This window comes from Pezoporus wallicus, unplaced genomic scaffold, assembly GCF_028554395.1.
Source record: "Pezoporus wallicus isolate ANWC-B61680 ecotype Strahan unplaced genomic scaffold, APGP_CSIRO_Pwel_v1 contig_1876, whole genome shotgun sequence".
Lineage (NCBI taxonomy): Eukaryota > Metazoa > Chordata > Aves > Psittaciformes > Psittacidae > Pezoporus > Pezoporus wallicus.
The window spans coordinates 1,482,039-1,501,763 of NW_026638337.1; the positions used below are offsets into that span (position 1 = coordinate 1,482,039).

General features: G+C 36.8%; 1 protein-coding gene across 9 annotated transcripts in view; it reads left to right on the top strand.

Annotated features, from left to right (window-relative positions):
* The window catches only part of FRY (FRY microtubule binding protein), a 230,182-nt gene that overhangs the window by 109,875 nt on the left and 100,582 nt on the right, over positions 1-19,725 (top strand). For all 9 annotated transcript variants that reach the window (XM_057410413.1, XM_057410416.1, XM_057410415.1 and 6 more), the window contains 6 exons: positions 7,803-7,856; positions 15,788-15,927; positions 16,893-16,983; positions 17,371-17,450; positions 17,578-17,658; positions 19,370-19,538. In XM_057410413.1, the coding sequence (XP_057266396.1) occupies positions 7,803-7,856; positions 15,788-15,927; positions 16,893-16,983; positions 17,371-17,450; positions 17,578-17,658; positions 19,370-19,538 (615 nt within the window). The remainder of the gene's footprint in view (positions 1-7,802; positions 7,857-15,787; positions 15,928-16,892; positions 16,984-17,370; positions 17,451-17,577; positions 17,659-19,369; positions 19,539-19,725) is intronic.

Here is a 19,725-nt window from a genome sequence, read left to right on the forward strand (position 1 = left end):
ACCAGCTCTCAAAAGTAATGTCAGATGCGGAAAGGAGGGAGCAGTACTGCTCAAATTACACGCTTTTGACTGTAGTGACTTTGTCTCCTTAATTTATTTAATTCACCACTGGATCTTTCAGTATTTCTGTTTCACAGAAGTCTGCTGTCAAAAAACCTTCTCTTCACAGAAGTGATTATTTATATGCATCTGTCGTGGTTTAAACCCAGCCAGACAGCTCGTTCACTCACTCCCCCCCCTTCTTGCCCTCCCCCTACTCCCGGAGGGACGGAGAGGAGAATCAAAAGAATGCAACTCCCACGGGTTGAGATAAGAACAGTTTAGTAACTAAGGTATAACACAAATCACTACTGCTACCACCAGTGATAATAATGATAAAGGAAATAACAAGGGAAGAGAATACAACACCTCAGCACCAGCCAACCGGTAACTTGCCTCACCCCACCAGACCAAGCACCGACTCATACCTCGTCCAACCCCGCAGTCCTAGTCCTTCCGGGTAACTCAGTTACCTCCTGAGCATGACGTGCTGTGGTATGGAATACCTCTTTGGTCAGTTTGGGTCAGGTGTCCTGTCTCTGCTTCCTCCTGGCTTCCCCTCCTCCCTGGCAGAGCATGAGGCTCACAAAGTCCTTGGCCAAACCAAAATATCATTGTTATCAGCTCCATTTCCAGACCAAAAGTCAAAACGCAGCGCTGCACCAACTACTGAGAAGGAGAAAAGATGACTGCTACTGCTGAACCCAGGACAGCATCAAAAAACTTTCTCTTCATAGAAGTGATTATTTATATGGATACCCATGAATTATTTTTTTTTTATTTAAGGCATGTATTGGCTGTTGAACAGTTCCTAGCTAAACCACCTTGTTAAACAGCTAAAACAGGAGAGCAGTTTCATGCAAAGGTCTTAACATAGATGTGGAAATCTAGATCTCCACAGTCTGTTGTTCTTAGAATGCTAAAAATAAGTTACATACAAATCACTGGATCAAATGCCTTTTAAGAGCATCATGTTTATTCCAGTCCCATGGGTTCATAGATGAAAGATCATGGACTCTCATACTACATCTCATGACAGCACTCTTAACTAAAGTCTTATATAAAGCATAATTAATTATTAGAGTATTTCCCCAGAAATCCTTCTTCCTGGCTTCATGGTGAGAGCAATATGGAAACAGTGCTTTTAATGGAGTATAGCTTGATCTGGGTGTCTGTATTTTGAGCATGTTCTTGTTTCTATTATATAGAGACATTTTTATGAAGATGCGTTGTAATGGATCTCAGTACAAACAACAGAGGAAGAAATCTGTATTTACTTCAATAAGTTTTGAGAATTAAATCCTATATATCTTGCTCACCTTGAAAAAAAGGTATATAAGCAAAACAACCACAAACCCTGTTGGGTTTTTGTGTCTTGCTGCAGTCAGACTTTGCAATGTAGTAGCCATGTTGTTCTCTGGCTCCACAATAGTTGATTACTTATAAGTCTTTCAGGAGTGTAAATCACTGAATCTGTAACAATTTATTATCTGTATTATCTTCTTACATGGGAATTTTTTAAGTCAGAATCAGTCAGGTTACTAATACAGGTCTATGACTGAATTATGGAGTCAACATTAAGTCTCTACAGTTTGTTTCTAGATGCTCTTTTTAAATTTAATTATAAAATTCACCTCTTTTTTGTCCACTGTTGTACTGATGTAATTAACATCAGGGGAAAACAAGGTAAAGCGTTATGATCCTAGCCTGTCTTAGAATTTGCATGTGTTCAGACAGAGGATTTTGATGTGTTCGTTAAATCACAATCTTAAAACCAAAGAACTCTGGAAATAAACAGCCAATGAAATTTCCTTTCACACTTATGCTAGAGCCCACTTTCAGTAAAGTCATCCTTAGAACTCTTTTCAACTTTTCAGATTTTACAAAAGCACGTATGTAAAATACTTCTTTCGGAACTGGTCCACTGGTAACTATCAGCTTATTTGGGCTTAAAGTGGCTTAGTAAAGTTGTTTTGGGGGAGTTTTTGCAGTTACCCACATATCTCTAAGTGCACTTAACCTTTGTTTAAAGTTTGTGACTGTTTAATATCAACACTGAGCTGAAAGCATATCTGGGAATTTTTTTACTGTTCAGGTAAGAATGTCACAGTTCTTGAGTTGTTTGCTCAAAATGAGTAAAAGAAAGAACTTTCTTGTTCGTACCATGTACAATTAGCATTGCATTTTTTACTTAACTTTCAAAAGTTATATGAAGCTCATCAGAGTTTTCTTTAACATTTTTAGTCTATAATATTGTCTTATGCAGAGTTGTGTTTTCGTGAAGCTGTATTATCATATCTTTTTTATTATGTTTGCCTTTAGAATTTCCTTTTGGTATATGCTTAGAATTTCAAAGGTTAATGAAGGAAATTCCCTTTTCTGTTTATTTTACAATCTGTGTACCGTGGTCACTGATGCAGTCTCTTAAGAATGGTATGTAGCAGATAACTGATGCTAAGCAGAGCAACAAGAGAAATCAAAGATTCTGTTGTCATTCAGGGAAGTGGCATGAGGATCTGCTGAATTGCGAAGAAAAGTTGTGGAAACAGGACACTAATTGCCTGTTTCATAGAAATTCTAGGTGGAAGACATTTGGGAGAATGAGTCAACAGATCATGCTTTTGAGTCAAAACGCTTGCCTCTCTTAATTGCTTAGGTATAGATTAACTAGGCTTCCTGGGGTCCTGGTGGGAATTCACAAATGGTACAAAGGTAAATAAGAGAAGAAAATTATTTGTCAGGAAGTTCAGACATATTTTCAGTACAACAGCTTTTTTTTATGGGACTGAGGACTGTTGTATCCATTTTTGAGAAGGCAAATCAGAAGTAAATACTTGTAAGTTGTTCTGCATGAACCTGCTCAATGCAGGATCACCATAGAACCATTCTAGCAGGGAGAAGGCAGGAGCACGCAGTCAAGACACTCCACAGTTGAAGTGGTGGCCAGGACCAGACAGACAAACTGTCCCATTCAGAGACAGCTGGCATGTAGGTCAGCTGCATATGAAGGGGAGATGCTTCTCTGTGCAATAAAGTTTTGCATATCCAGCCTTCAGAAACAAACTGGCATCATGGCATTTTCTCCTGGGTGACACAGAAAATAATTTACACAGCACGCGGGCACAAGATTGACAGTAATATGTTTTCCAGTCTTTGTATGTACAAAACAACCAATGGCAAAATTAAAAATTTAGCATGTTTGATCCATCTATTTTTGGAGCAGACCTTTTACTATAAAACACCACTTTTCTTTCCTGATGAAAAGAACGTAGGACAAAGATGATCAACTTGGGGGCCAGGGAGATAGGCTGACTTGATTCATTGTAAGCAGGAAAGAATCACACTTGGTGATTTTTTGGTTCTTAAGATTGTGCTTACATGCATTTTATGTATACTGTAGCTGTAGTAGTTGAATGGCTGCTTCATTATTGTGAAAAGGTCTGTTCTTCTGCTGTTTCTTTTTGGTCACTCTTCCATCCCAGAAGACTACTCAATCAAGTATGTGTAGCTGCTTTTAGCACGCAGTGCAAAAGTTACATTTTGTTTAAAAATATCCTTTCATCCTCCATATTTTTACAAAAAGATGGGTTTTCTCTTAGTAGGTAATACAATACCCTGTCATAGTTCAGTAGGAATAAAATGCGTAATGGTTGCTGAGGTTCAAAATAACTTTAAGGGGTAATTTATATCCTGATCACATACTGAAGTTTAATAGGCACTACAAAATCTTTTTGTTTTCTCGTTTCTCTGAACATTCAGTCCTGTGACAGGTGGTCGAGAAAAGCTCTTCCTGTGTAAATTTACCCAGTTATATTTGTGTAGCAGCCCTGGAAAAGCATTAATATATTAACCAGTAAAAGTGGCTGACTGACAGTCCTTGGAGAAATGTTTTAGTGTACCTATGTGAATAGAGGGTTTGACTGATATGTTATTTTTTAGATAAATTATAAATATCATATGTAGTTGATATATTCAAATGTGGTAAAATATATATTTACTATTGCATTTTCGAGATGCTGTATTTTATTATATTAATATTTTCACAGCAGCAATGAGGTAAAGAAAGGAAATTAATTTCTAAGAGAGCATTTTGTTTTGTAAGCATTGGCAATGCAAAAAGTTAAGATCGTTTTATTGAAAAACAATAGCTTCAAATATTAAATGCAAAACTGTCTTTGCTGATCTTTACGGCTTATCTCTAACATATTCATATCAAGGGAGTTGCCAGCATGAACAAATACAGAGTTTTGAACAAATACAATTGAAGGCATCACTTCAAACAAGAAATAAGGATGTTTAACTTAGTGATTAAAAATGGAAATGTTATTATTGAGAGTCCTTTCTTCTGAAATGTTCTGATGTTTTTTATAGCCCAGAAAGCTATGGGCTTTTTCAGATTAATCAAAACTTTCTTTATTCATATTTCGTGCTTGTAGGCTTTGGCTTCAAATTCAGCCTACCTATTCATCCAAGATCTGGAAGACATTTCTGTAAAGTGTCTCAGAGACTCAAACAGAGTCAAGTCATAATATACAAGGGCCTCTTTGCCATTTCTCAACTGGGTGGGCAGGAAAATAAATAAAAATAAAGCAGTGCCTTGAGGCTGGAAAACATTTTGAAGATTTTTTTTGTTTAACTTCTAAGTGTATCTCCAGGGTAAACAGGCTGCTATGGAATCTATTACTCAGAGGCAATTCACTTTATTATAATTTTTAACCTTGCCTTTGCCAGTTCTGAACCTTTTGAAAATGTCTTCTATAAGTTTAAATGTATTTTATATAGTGGCTGCCATAGCAACAGTGTTGAAAATGTTCCATAAATTTAAATAGTAAGATGTGTAAAGATATTAGAACAAAGTGGTATAGAATAGGCAGGTTGCTTACAGCAGATAAGGTTAAATTATCTATTATTACGTGTACCTGCATGTAGCTGAGCTGTCTTTGAATTTACTCAGTAGTGTCTTCCTGACATGGTCACTGGTTAACCTCATCATACAAGCAATCATCCTTTTATATTAGGAGCTCTTAGACACCAAAAAATGTATTTGTATCTGGCCTTTCATCTTTATTCAGTTCATTACCTATACAGTACTCATTAATAATAAACAGCAATCACTTCTACCTTGCGTCTTCTCAGATCTCCATGCCCCAAATAGAATTTTCTGTGACTATTGCCATTCACTGCAGGGGTGCAGTGATGGGCACCCTGCTTCCGGAAGGGGTGTGTATGCAGAGACACTTGGCTTCACGGGTTCCAGATGGGCTGAGCAGTTGCAGGCAGAGTCAGTGACCACCCTCTTGGAAAGAGCCAAGTCAAAAGCAACAACAGCAGCAACCCAGAGGGGAACGGAGAAGAGGCAGAGACAGCTGCAGCAGCAGCTGCTGCTTGGCAAGAGCGTGAGGAAAGGACTAGTGGCAAGAACAGCAGTAGATGCAGGATGGGATGAAGGGAATTAAAAGGACTTAGTTAAAGCCCTGGATTGGAGACATTGAGAAGTGTCAGCAGAACCCTTCCTGGCTTTTGATAGGTGTCCTTGGCTGGTCTTCATCCCAGGTCTGCCTTCTGCTGCAGCCCAGTTTGTTGTGTGGCCTGTGAACAGTTTCTTTAGGTTAAAGTACCATGGGTTTGGAAGTCCTGGTCTAGTCACCTGTAAGAGGGCAAGAGATGAGTTGTGTTGCCTTGTGAAAAGGGAGGGAACTTCACTTACGCAGAAGCACAGCCTCTGGGGGGCATCATCATTAGGAACTGAAGTATTTGTAAGGTGTCTGTGCTTCCAGAGATAGGTAACAGATGATGAGGACTTTTTTAGTACTGCAGTTCCAAACTTGGGTTCCCACAGCATGTTTTGTCCTGCTTAATTGTGTCCACCTTAATAGATAAGCCTGTGACAAGGAACCCCACACCTCACTTCTGCCTCAAACACTGAATGCACTTCTGCAGGATTTTAGATACTACTCTGAAAGCCAAGCATTGCAGTGTTGGAACACAAAGCTACTGCATGCCAAAGCCTTTTTTGTTGAAACAGATGTTAAGAAATTTCTCTGTGGTAACACAAGTCGTCTGTAACAGAATCAGAAGTTTAATTGAAAAAAAAAAAGTTGTGCTTTGGGTTTGTTTGAGTTTTTTTGGTTTTTTTTGAACTGCACTAATCCTCAGTACATTCATTTGTCCAGAATCCATGAAAACTTAAAAATCTTTTCCCTTGTAAATAAGTTGAATGCTACTTTTGAAAGATTATCTGCTGTCTTTTCCAGTGTGCAGCAATAGACAAAAGAAGCATTGTCCTCCCACGAGACACAGCTAGGTAGGGTAGCATGGAGTTACTGATTGAGGGAGACTGTGGGTGGGGTAGCGTCATGTGTGTGTTTCTGGGCTATGGGGTTTTACTGTGTCTGTTCATTACCAATTATCTGTCATAAAGTTCTAATTAATAGTTGACATGCCCTTAATTTAACCTGGAGGAGTCACTTTAGACATTACAAATAACAATGAAAAGTATTGATGACTGTCTTGGATAAATCAGAGACTCAGGAGAAAGCATTTTGTTGATTTTTCTATTTGGTAGGTAGTCAGGGGATACTGTAGTCACCCTGCAGCCAACCTCCTTGCCAGCTGGCATTACGAGTGGATCAGCATAATTAATTTCAAAATCAGTCAGCAGATTATACTGGGCAACATTTTCTTCAGAGAAAAGCATTGAATAATAGAAATCTTAAGATTTCTCTCCATTCCATTATTTTAGCAGCTTTACAAATTTCTTTGTTTTGCATCTCACATCCCCTGGCAGTGTTGATATTTTGCCTGATACATTAACAGATGATAATGAGTGTAATAGTTTGCTGAAAGCTGAACAGAAAATCTCATGCTGAGCTGGTGGGAGAGCCCCAGTCTTGCAGCTGTAGGAGAAGAAAGATGCATGATTTACAGAAGAATAAGACACTGGCACATTTCAGACACCAGCAACAGTAGTACAATTCAATGCAGAATTGTGATTGTGATGGTGACATGTTTTTCAGACTGTCATATGCCTTCGTGCATTGTTTATTTTCATCCTGGTTTAGGAGATTCATGTTTTTCGTGCTGTTGTGTATATCTGGAATACTGGACTGTGTACTTCCACATGACTCAGTAACTGAACCTGCTTGGCAAAAAAAAGCTGTATAGGTGGAATGGATGTTCACACACGGGGACTCTCCAAGTTGGCTTTCCTGGATACTCTGAGAAGGCATCATGAAAATTCCCTTCCACTCCTTTTTTTTTTTTTTTTTAATAATAGTTTTTCCACAATTATCTTCCTTAAAAATGAACTCTATGGTGTTTGGTTCTTCTAAAACCGCCTTTCTTTTGGCATGCACTGCTGGGTGCACTATATCTATGCACATGTTTGCATTGCCTGGTAGTGTTATAACAAGCAGGAACACCATGTAGCTAAATAGAGATGCTTGGTTATGTGTCAGAGAAAATACCAGGTACTTTTCAGAGTTGTGAAAAAAATTATCATCAATGTGAATACCAAGTAACTCAGGTGTAATAAATGATTAATCCTTTTCTTTCTTGGAAAGACACTAAAGACACCCTGTCGGTATTACGTCATATGTATGCACAGGTCTACCTTTGCTTATGAAACAAGCAGTATCTCCAGCATGAAATCGATTGGGAAGCAAATTATGTTAGTAAAAATCTAACAGAAAAAATAATAATAGTTAATAGAATATATCATTATCTTGATCCTAAGAAATACATTTTAATGTGTTTTCTTTTAGGAGAAGCCACTGACCAAATCTCTACAACGAGGAGAAGACCCCCAGTTTGATCAAGTAAGACATTTGAAATTATATCATTTCCTTTCCTCAAACTATAAAACTAATACTTGGATGGCAGTCTAGTTCCCTATACTATCGTTGCATATTACAAAAGCAATATCTCTCAGTGTACTTTAGTAGAATGATGACTGCTTTGCCTAATCATTCTTGATTTTAAATTATGAGAATTTTTCCACTGTTGTCAATATTTTTTTGCCATAGACTTTTCTGCTTTTTTACAGTGTATTAAGCATATGTATTATTTCCTGGCTGTTTCACCTGATGGAGGTTTCAGAGCAAATTTTGTGCCTTTTCAGAATATGTGTTTTTTGAAACAAGTGAAATAGGACAAGTATAAAAATAAAACCAACAGCAATATACACACATTTTAGTGATGGTATAAAAGAATTAATTTGTCAGCAGTCCTTCTTAGAAAAAAAAAATCTAGAAAAAAAATCCTATATAAGTAACCTACATAAGGTACCACCTTGATTAACTTAACTTTGGGAGAGCAGATAGGTGCAAGTAGGACTTTGGATCCTCAAATGAATTTGACACATTTTGTGAATTTTCTGGGACATTGCACCAGAAGCAAAGATGCTTTGTGAGATGCCACTGGCCTGCACAAAGGCTCACTTCATAATTTTATCTTGACCAAGTGAGACTCTCTAGGTTATTCTGCATCTGCTTTCTGGGGAGAGGTAGCGTACTCAAAGGGCTGTTCAGAGCAGGAGGCAAATGATAGGACTTCTGTATTGTACTGGGGAGCTCCTTGCCAATCTCACTGACCACAGAGAGACCCCACAGGGGAGACAGCCACTGTAGGCTAAAGGAGGCTGCTTTGTGAGTAGTCCCTACCTGCCTAATGAAATTTTTTGTGGTATTCTGGCGTTAACTTTATATATTTTTTTTCCTTCCTGTGGGAAGAGCGTCACACACAAATGGGAAAGAAAAACAAATTAAGCCACCCATATGCAAACCTTGTGGTACTGTTCCTTTAGTGCATTAAACAAATACATAATGGGTGGCCATGGTTTGATTAAATATTCATGGTTAAGCAAATTGTGGTGCTTTAAAGGGAAGAATTAAAAGAGTTATGCTTCTCCTAGTTATCAGTAAGTAGATAGAAAATGGAACAATTAAGATCAATTAAGAACAGCAAATGCTTCCTGGAGTGAAACAACTGTGTATTAGGCTATTACTACTGTGGTAATTTACTCTGAATGCTGGGGGTGTATGATGCAGGGAAAAAACAAAGGCAAATTTTGTTATACACAACTTTGTATACATTTCTAATGTCTTTCTAGAGTCCTGTCTATGTGTAGAGTTGGTAGAAAAGTAGGGAGCTAGATTGCTTCAGACTTCTTGTCAGAAAAACCTTGTTTTCAGTTCCATGAAATTTTACAAACAAGGTACTCAGATTGAAATTTTCAGGTTGCCTGCCTGCCTGCCTCAGCCTGAGTTGTTGGGAATGTTTCCCTTTTCAGGTTTCACGCTGGTTTCTGCTTGAACAGCATGATCATTTTGAGATGTTGTAGTGCTCGTGGGACTGATGTACACCTGTGATTGGGAGATGGAACCTGAACCTGTCTAATGAGCTTGTTTTCAAGAGCATGGTTCATACTTACCAAATAATTTCAGTTTAGCTAAACTGTAGTTACATTTTCATTCAAAAATTTGTAATACACAGTAGAGTTTTTATAAAATTCAGCTAAAGTAGAAACAGAGAGATAGAACAAAAAGTCTTTATTTGATGTTTCACTTGGTAGATTAGGTTAGTACCACCCAGTTTTATAAAGCTGTTTTGCAAATGGTAACATGTCAGTATTATAAATCTCTCACAACAGTAATTTTGTTCTTAGTAAAAAATGAAGGTCTTAAAAATTTAAAAATAAATAAGTATTGAAAATGTGGTCTCCCTGGAAAACTCTGAAAGTCATGATTCCACATGTTTCTAAAAAACCAAATAAGAGAACGTGTGCTTTTAAGTCAAACCATTTAAGTTTTATTTTTTAAGTTAAGTAACTCAAATATTTAAAGAGTCTATGAGATGAAGGAAGACCAGGTTGATAGTCCCTTGCTTCTGACTTCCAAGTAAGGTGTGGAAAGCTTTGGTTCCTGGACACTTTATGTGTCCTGGAATACATAAAGTCATCTAGCAAAGCCAGAAAAGGCCACACATGGCATTCCTAACATTTTTATTACAGAAATGAAGGAGGAAAAGAGGGAGAGTCCCCATGAACAAACATTCTCACAAGGTGTCTAGTAATTTTGAATTCCAATTTTAAGGAATCAAAAGTGACACACTCTCAGAGGAATCTAATTTTCTTTCTTTGACTTTGTCAGAATTATCCCTGTTCAGTTTGAATGAAATTGATAATTGGTGCTGAAGTGACCAAGTCGCTACTCATTTAAAATATCTGATGCATCTTCTAACTCTACGTTAAAAAGCAGCAAAAATAACTTGTAGCTTGATTTAAAATTTGCTTTTTGCAAATCAAGTACAGAGGTGGAAAAAACAGCCCCCCAAAAAACCCTTTGCAGTAGGTTTCAATGAGCAGAAAGGAACTTTAGCTACCCAGAGTAATCAGCATGAAGTTTAACATTGAAACCCCTGAACCATTCAAAGTTATTATGAAAGTATTGCTTGCTTCCGCTAAGCAGCTTTATCTCTAGCTCTCTGAGAACCAGCACTTTTTCCTGCCCATTCTCAAACACTGTTTTAGGAATGCTAGTTGTGATGATGGCAATGGATCCATTGTCTAGTGATCTGACTGCTCAGGCAGAGCTGTTTCTCTCTGTATGGATGTAGTGCCAGTGCCTCCTTTTAGGTAGATAGTATTGTTCTGTGGGCTCTGTGTGGCTGCCAATTGCATCACCCTCCTCAAACTCATAATAGTATCTTGAGCAATGTATGAAGTAATCTTACTTCTCACTTGCAGATGTCTCACCGTTAGCCTGACAAACTGGATTCCTCACACTGTATTTTCCTTTTTGGGTGTGCATGTATATAAAGAAAATAAATACAGGAAATTATGAAGAGCTTCTTCATATGATTTTTAATATCTCTGTAGTATATTTAAAAGCATATTTTAAAAGTTCTTGATTTGACAACTCTAGTTGCCTGTTGGCAATGAGCATTACTACTCCAGCGTTAGCATGCTCTGTGTCCCCACCTACAGAAGTGTTAAACATTGTACTACTGAACTATGACTTAAGCTTCCTATTACAGGAAATCATAAAATTGCAGGACATGAAAAGATCAAAAGCTAGGGTGAAAAAAAACGTAATTATCCAAGAGTCTTATCCTCACCCAAGGAAACATTTTTATTAGTCTTTTCTCAGCCCCTATTGAAGTATCTTCTGTTCTTACTACAGTATATAAATGTTCCAAGAACTGGAGGCAGAAAAAGGGCACTGTGTAACCTTGGACCAAGCAGCAGACATTTTTCCATATGAAAATACAAAATGAATGTAATGTTTGGGCCGTGGAAGTAAGTATGAGGTGCCTGTTGCAAGAGTTTCAGCATAAACTGCACAAAACTTTGTGCCCATTTTAATTATACTACTCTCTTCTTAGAAGTGCACTAGGTTGGGTAATATAGATTGGAAAGCAAAAATATTTAATGTTTTATATACCTTTAGGAGATGGAAATAAAAAATAGTTTAAGCAAAAAAAAAGAAACATTAATTATAGAAATGTGGAAAATAAATACAAATATAAATAAGACACTAAGCAATATACTAGCAATTAAGGGTTCTTTTTTCATGACAGTCTGAATGTGGTCAATGACCTACTGGTAATTTTTCCCATCCAGTATTATATTTGTTATAGGCAGTAAGTGAATCATGGTACCATCATCATTGCAGTAGTATTGCAGCTGGCATCTGTTGTTTTCCCTTTCCCTCTTTTATGCATTATCCTTCTTCGCCAGCAGAAGGGCACAGGAAGAGGTAGAGGAAGAGGTAGAAGAGGTAGTCTAAGAAATGATGGTGATGGGGTCATAGAACCCTTGACTCCTGATTAGAGATTTGGGTTCAAGCAGTGTGCAAAGAAGTAAATCTGAAGGCAAAATTAAAAGTTAACACATTCAGAATTGAATTTGCTGCACACCAGAAATAAATGGGATTTCATGTAAACTGTTATCCTGTCAGTAAAATAGCTAAAAACATTGCTAATGTATAAGCCAGCTAGGTGAAACTACACATCTACAAAATTATGGTATAAAAAATAACCTGGTTTTTTTTTACTTACAAAACCAAGACCATAAATGAGAACTAGTGAGCCCAACTAATAGTTACCAGTTATAAACATTCAGGAGATTTAACTGCATACTGTTGTCCAAAAAAAATCTTACCCCTGCCACAGTCTAGAGTATTTTGAATAGAAATTGTTTTGAATAGAAATTGTTAACTTTATTTCCTTAAATTCATGTATTGCATATGAAATCGCAGCTTACTGTGGTGTATGAGAGTTTTGCTGTTGATATCGAGGACCAAGGATTTCATTGCATTGTTATTTTCCTTGAATCTGTGTTGTTTGTAGTTACGGGGCTTTGTTATAGACATGCACGCAGTGGAAAAAAAAACACTGAATGAAAGGATGACTTTGTGTTGGCTATGTGTATCCTAAATGCAGCTAAGACAATGTTTATCAAATTCTTCTTTCAGTAGCGTTGATAGAAAATGTAAAATCTCACTCCTAAAGTCCATTATTTGGAATCTGTACAACAATTTGAGGACAGGATATGCAGACGCTGTGCAAATAACAGTTACAAAAAATAAACCAACACTACAAAATGAAGTACTGCAATTCTGCACTATGAAAATGGCAATAAAATGCACAATTAACATACATACTGATATATATGGTATGTGAAAAAAATGCAGAGCTAAGGAATTAATGACACTGCTGGAAATTGAATGCAGTTTTTAATATATTTGCTGTTAAAGCACCTAGACATTAATATGTGAAATAAAAAAAGTAATGAGCATTTATGTGCTGTTAGTTGATACATTTCTTGGTTTTGTATTTTGACAATGTAACAAGACTTATGAAAATATATAAATTGTAGCAAAATACCTGGTCAGAATTTCTTTAAATTTACTTTTACATATTAATCCAAAATAAATATTAAGCATTTACATAAAGTATATTTAATGCTCTTCAAACACAAGTTTTAAACAGCTCCCTACTTGTGCAGCTTTCTTATCCTTAAGCTATACAGTAGGTAGTTCATTTATGATGGAAGAACATGATCATTTGTCCGACAAGGACATATTTGTACATCTGTTCACTCCCTTTCAGGAGCAGCACAGAGCTAGAATTCATCTCACTCCTGGACTTACTTCCAGTAAATGAAAGGGTTGAGTAACCAACACGCTGGCTAGACTTCCCTCCCTTCCTGTTCCCTGAGAGCCAGGTCTTTGCCCAGTCCGCCCTTCCTTCCTGTCTTGAAAGTGCAATGACAGAAAGATTTTTAAAGAAAAGCTATATTGACCTTTTATCCCTACTAAAGACACTGTAAATTCAGTGGAAACAGTATGGCTTGAGATTTAACAGGAGTCACTTTTACTTTTTGTGGTTAATGAAATTGTGTAGCTGGGATTTAGAGGACAGCATTGATAAATGTGTCTGTGAACCTGCAGGAAGGCCTGATTGAAACTTTTTCTTTACAGTTAAATATAGTGACCCTTACAAGGTAGTTAGGTCTATTTGGGGACATACTTCTTCACAGGGCCTGTTGTGGTAAGACAAGGGTAATAGTTTTAAACTAGAAGAGGGTAGAATCAGGCAAGGTATAAGGAAGAATTTTTTTATTGTGAGGCACTGGAACAGGCTGCCCAGAGAAGTTGTGGATGTCTCATCCCTGGAAACATTCAAGGTCAGGTTGGGTGAGGCTTTGAGCAATTTGGTGTAGTGGAAGACATCCCTGCTCATTGCAGGGGGGGTGGAACTGGATGGTTTGTAAAGGCCTCTTACAACCCAAAGTGTTCTATTATTCTATGATTCTGTGACTCTATTATAGTCTTCCCAGCAAACCCTTTTTCACTTCATCTCATAATTAACAACTGGCGTTATGCCAGCTTCAGGAAAACTTGAAAAACAGTAGAGAAGTCATTGAAATGTCTAAGCATCCTGAGCTGGTAGAGAATAGTTTGCACTGACACTAGGTGATTCATGTGTTTTAAGTATCTGTCTGAAGTCCTACACTTGAAGCAGTTGGTATAATTGAGCCTGGGCTGGTGTAGTAATTCTTCATGAAAGCCTCCTGTCACTGCTGCAAGCAATGCCTGTATGCCACCTTCCACAGCAACTTGTTTCATATTTCAGATAATAAATTATATTGGAAACACTGGATTGACAGCTCTCCTAAAATAGTACTTTTATAGAAACTTTTATTTTTACAGGGCCAGTTGTTAAAGCTTTCTAATGCTCCGTGTTTAATTATAGGCCATAGTACCTGAACAATAATACTTTATCCTCAGAGTGTCTCATTAACTCTCTACCACAACATCACTATGAATTAGATAGATTCAGAAGCTGAAAAACTGCAAGAGATCAGAGTTATTGATCTAAACTAACTGCCATCCACAAAAGTTCTCTTTTAAGGCTTTTAGTACCACTTGAGAATTGTATGGAAGGTGCTTGATCTCCCAGTTTTGCTTGTCTTAGTCACAGAGTTCACACAAGTTTGGTCTTACACGAGACATTAAACCCAACTGTTGTTTCAGAAGCACTGAAATGAACTGGTTTAAATCTAAGTAGATGGATAAACCTGACAAAGTTAATGACATAATCAGCGTGCTTAACATGAAGTAAATACTTCAGGAGTTCACTCCTTTTACTGAGCACTTTGCAGGATCAAGCCCGAGTGATCTTGAGGTGGTCAAAATCTCCAGATCAGGAATTTATTCCTATTAAAAATAGCTGTATGAATGTACATAAATGCTGAAGCTGTGGCAATACATATATAATCCTCTTTTATAATACTGGGGTGGTTTTTTCACCCTAGCTTTTGATTTTGTCATGTTTTGCAGCTTTATGGTTTCCTGTAATAGGAAGTTTAAGTCATAGTTCAGTCGTTACATGTTCAGTAGCATTTCAGTAATTGGTGACACCAATCATACTGAATGAGCAGTAATTTTCTTTTCTATTATTCCACTAGAGCTGTTTAATCAGGAACTTCTAAGGAATGATTGTAAACTATGTTTTACTTGTTTGTGCACATAAAGACACGGGAAACTAAGTATTTTCCTATATACAAAAGAGAAATCTAAGTTATCAGATGTGTGAACCTAATAATAAGATGGGCACATCTGCACATTCAGTTGAATAAGATTACTGCAGAGTTTCAGGAGGGGCATCTAGCAGTCAGATACAACTCGCAAGACAGTATCCCTGATTCATCACTTTTTCTTTCCTTATAATATGCTCAAACTCAAATCAACATTGTGTAGCAGATAAACTCCTTGAAGAACTAGAGAGTTTTCTGGTGTGTTGTAAGATGTGATACACAATTTCAATGCATTTTAGTAACATCAATAGAAAGACACAATTGACATTACTGTATTTCTGCTCATGTTTCATATAATCGTCGAATACTAGATGATCTTAAGGTCCTTTCCAACCCTAACTATTCTATGATTCTATGCTTCTATAATGATAGAATCTTTTAGGTTGGAAAAGACCAAGATCATTGAGTCCAACCACAAACCCAACTGCCAAGTCCACCACTAAACAGTGTCCCTAAGCACCATCTGCATGTGTTTTAAATATGGGAAATGCAGAATATTAAGTCACTGCTTATACCATGGGTCTCAAAAATGAGATGAAAACAAGAAAGAACATGTCTAACCATTGAATTAGTACACGTTTTAATGAGAAAGAGGAGGGGAGACTTGAACATCAACTGATTTGTTGATTTGTTGTATTTTTCCCATAGGTTATAAGCTCAATGAGCTCACTTTCAGAATATTGTCTGCCCTCTATCCTGCGCACTTTGTTTGATTGGTATAAAAGACAGAATGGCATAGAAGATGAATCTCATGAATACAGACCAAGAACAAGCACTAAATCTAAAAGGTACAGTTTTAAGTGTGCATGCCACATTGTTGGCACATTCTAACATAAAATGTATCATATTTAACCCATCAGCTTTTGTTGAGGTTACAGTTGCTTGAAAGTTGTGGTGTTTCATTGCTTGTTCCTGGAACTCTTCTCTCAGCTTCTAGATGGACCAAGTGAAATCACTAAAGCTCGTAATGTTTATAAGAATTGCACTGAATTTACACAAGCAAAAATCTCACTGAAATCAGTGGTGACTGCTTCCAGCAGACTGCGGAACTGTCCCTTTAAAAGTGTATTTCATGTTATCTTCTCAGTACACTTTGAAACTGTAATCAGGTGATCAAAATGGTATTTTTTGTGTTGCTAAAGCTACTCACCTCAGACATTTATGCCTCTGTGGTGTTCTGCACAAGGAATGCATTTGAACGTTTGACAAGTGATGCTAAAGTTATAAAAAATAAATACTGGCACAGTTTTAAAAAGAGTACATAGTTTGGTTGAGAATTCTCCATCGGGACTTTAAGGCATTTCTCAAAATCCATCGCAAGTCTAAATATGTATTTGATGGCACAAAATAATTTATTATGTTTATCTCCAAAGTGTAATTGAGAACTGTCTGACTGGTGTCATCAGCAAGAAAAATGACATGAAATCCACTCGTTAAAATACAGAATCCAAAATTTTCCTTGTTCTTGTTTTTTTTTTTTCTTGAAAAAGTTTTGTGTTGATCATAAACCAGAAAAAAAGAGGGAGGAAATGGAGAGTGACATTTAAACACCTAAAGGACGGTGAAAGTAACAAGTTTAGGATTAGTCTGTTTATCTCAGATTTTAAGAACATATAATTTCTGAAATACAGGACTGCAGTTTAAAAAGTCGAACACAATCTCCTGTCATCTGCATTTGTATAATTGAAGAAAGCATATAATATGAATTATTTTCTATCTCCTAAATATTGTGTTTCTTGGTTTAATTTTGCAGTGATGAACAGCAGAGGGACTATTTAATGGAGAGAAGAGATCTGGCTATTGATTTTATTTTTTCTTTAGTATTAATAGAAGTTTTGAAACAGGTATGGAGTTCTTAAACTGTCCATTAACTAATAAATAATGGAAATTACCAATAAAGCTGGATTTTAGGATTCTTCTTTCTATTTCCATCCTTAAGAGTCTAATAAAAACATGAGATGCATCCTGCATGCTTGTTCATTGCTGTCTTTCTTGCACATGTGTGCTACATAGTATTCTGTGTTCATACAGACTTCACTCTGCCAAGTCTTTGGAGCTAAAGTATTTCTTTTTAAATGGCTGGCTTATTTGAACCATTTTGTGAGCTATATGCTGTTTCTGCTGTCACCATATTTCTGTATGGAAGGTACCAATGAGTAATACTAGCACTAAGGTATGGAGGTAGAAGTGTAATAGATGTGTACTCATTATGTTTTATTTTGTGTTTTCAGATTCCACTTCATCCTGTAATAGACAGTTTGGTAAATGATGTTATTAACTTGGCTTTCAAGCACTTTAAATACAAAGAAGGGTGAGGCTCTTTCTCATACAAAAAAAAAAAAAAATCTATGAAAAAAGATTACTTTCTTAATTCTCTAATAGCAGTGGTTTAAACAGCATGCTTTCTCAACCAAGAATTCTTTCTTGTCTCTCACTAGGTACCTTGGTCCTAACACTGGAAATATGCATATTGTTGCGGATTTGTATGCAGAAGTAATAGGTGTTCTAGCGCAAGCAAAGTAAGCAAAATTGAATATCGTATCTCCCCTGTCAATCTGAGAAGTTCTACTTGCTTAGTATGTGAATATTTGGATTTTCTTACTTTCTTAAAAGATAGTGTAGGAATAGATAATTTCAGCTCATTGGCCCTCTATTCATCTAGGTGTTCTAGAGCATAGAACTCTAGGGAACCATGGGCTTTCTGCACCTAGTTTGGTAATACTGAATAAATTCAACTTGACTACAGCAGCATTATTTTTCTTATCTCAGCAATGACGTCTGTGAAAATCCCAATGGGCTGAATAGAGCTATTTTAATTATCCTTTTCCATATGCTATTTTTTCTCTAGCTGGGCAAACCTAAAAATGGCTGCTCTCCAACACAACAACATTTTTAGGTCTCTCTGCAGTTATTTCAGTTAAGAACTTAATACATTTGCTTTTGAATCCTTCATCCCGCACTTCTTAGAGCAGATGACATAAAACAGTTCATAGAATCACAGAATGGTTGGAAGGGACCTTAAAGCTCATCTAGTTCCAACCCCCTGCCTTCCACTAGACCAGATTGCTGAAAGCCCCATCCTACCTGGCCTTGCTTGTGGTTTGGGTTATAGTTTTGAATCTGGAAGCAGATTCAGAAACTCCTGTGCACAATATGACATCTTATAATACACATACACCACAAATTAAGCAGAGGGTGAAAATTACTGCCTCAGCATGGTGATCTCTGTCAGGTGTCTCCTGACTTCTTGATGTTGTTGAGAGTAAGTCTGCTCTATAAAACCAATCAGTTTAGCTTGATGTAGCCAAAACATTTTTTGTTCCTGAAATCATGTAACTTTCACAGACTTCAGCTAAGGCCTTACTTGGGCTTCTAAATTGTCTGGGTTAAAGGGAAGAGGGGGAGTGACATCTGGATCAAGTTGACTTTGTCAAAGGCAAAATATAACTTCTCTATAAATACTGCTTTTTTTCTTCAGTTCTGAAGAGCCTTGCTAAGATGTTAACTACCACTAAAGGGCTTCTTCCTGCCAACTTGTTTCTTTCAACTTTCTTGTGTTTTCTGTCAGAAGCAATAACAAAAGATTGTTACATACTACACCTGCCCATGAAAATGACAGTCTTTTCATTTCATCTCAAGAAGGATGGGTGATCTTCCTTTATGTTATTTTTATGGACAGTCTCAAAAGACACCTCCAGTAGATTTTTGGGCAGATCAAAAATGATCACAGACCCTTCCATCCCAATCTGTAGTTAATGCTTAAGTGTTTCTTTAATGGCTATTAGGAAAAAAAAGAAGTGAAGGGAGGAACAGCCTTTTCATGAAAAAGGGTATTTTCGTGGTTATCTTTCATGCGTTTTCTTTAGAAAACATTGCATGTACTTACAAGAAAACTATATTTCATCCTAGATGTTGGAAAAAAAAAAAAAGGGAGGGAGTTGTTCTAGTGATATTGTTAGCTCTTATGTGAAAAAGGGGTGTGGTAAAAACAATTTGAAATGTGCGGTTATCTAAAGGGACTAGATCAGGCTGTATATTTCATGTCCTTTTCTGAGTTTATTAGACATGAAAGAAAGATAAACAAAAATAAATCTGTTCACATACTGACTGAAATGGTATTTTACAACCAAAATTGAATCTTCTGTAGGTTTATCCCCATTTATATACTTTACAATGCATTTCAAATACTAATGTGTACTTTTCTTGTAACTAACCAATGTGAATTCCTAGATTTCCTGCAGTAAAGAAGAAATTTCTGGCAGAGTTAAAAGAGTTACGGCATAAAGAACAAAACCCATATGTAGTTCAAAGCATTATCAGTCTTATAATGGGAATGAAATTCTTTCGCATTAAGATGTATCCTGTGGAGGACTTTGAAGCTTCTCTTCAGTTTATGCAGGTAAAATTCTTATGAATATAACTGTGATTCCCAGACTTTTTAGAAAGGGCTTGCACTTCATCTTTCCTGTAATACTTCAGGAGGTTTTGTATGTGTCATTCCCACATAAATGTATGTGCAGCTACTTCCTCCTTGTTCTGAAGCTTTGCTTCCCAGTCTCCAATCTCTGGAGTGTATCGTTGCATAA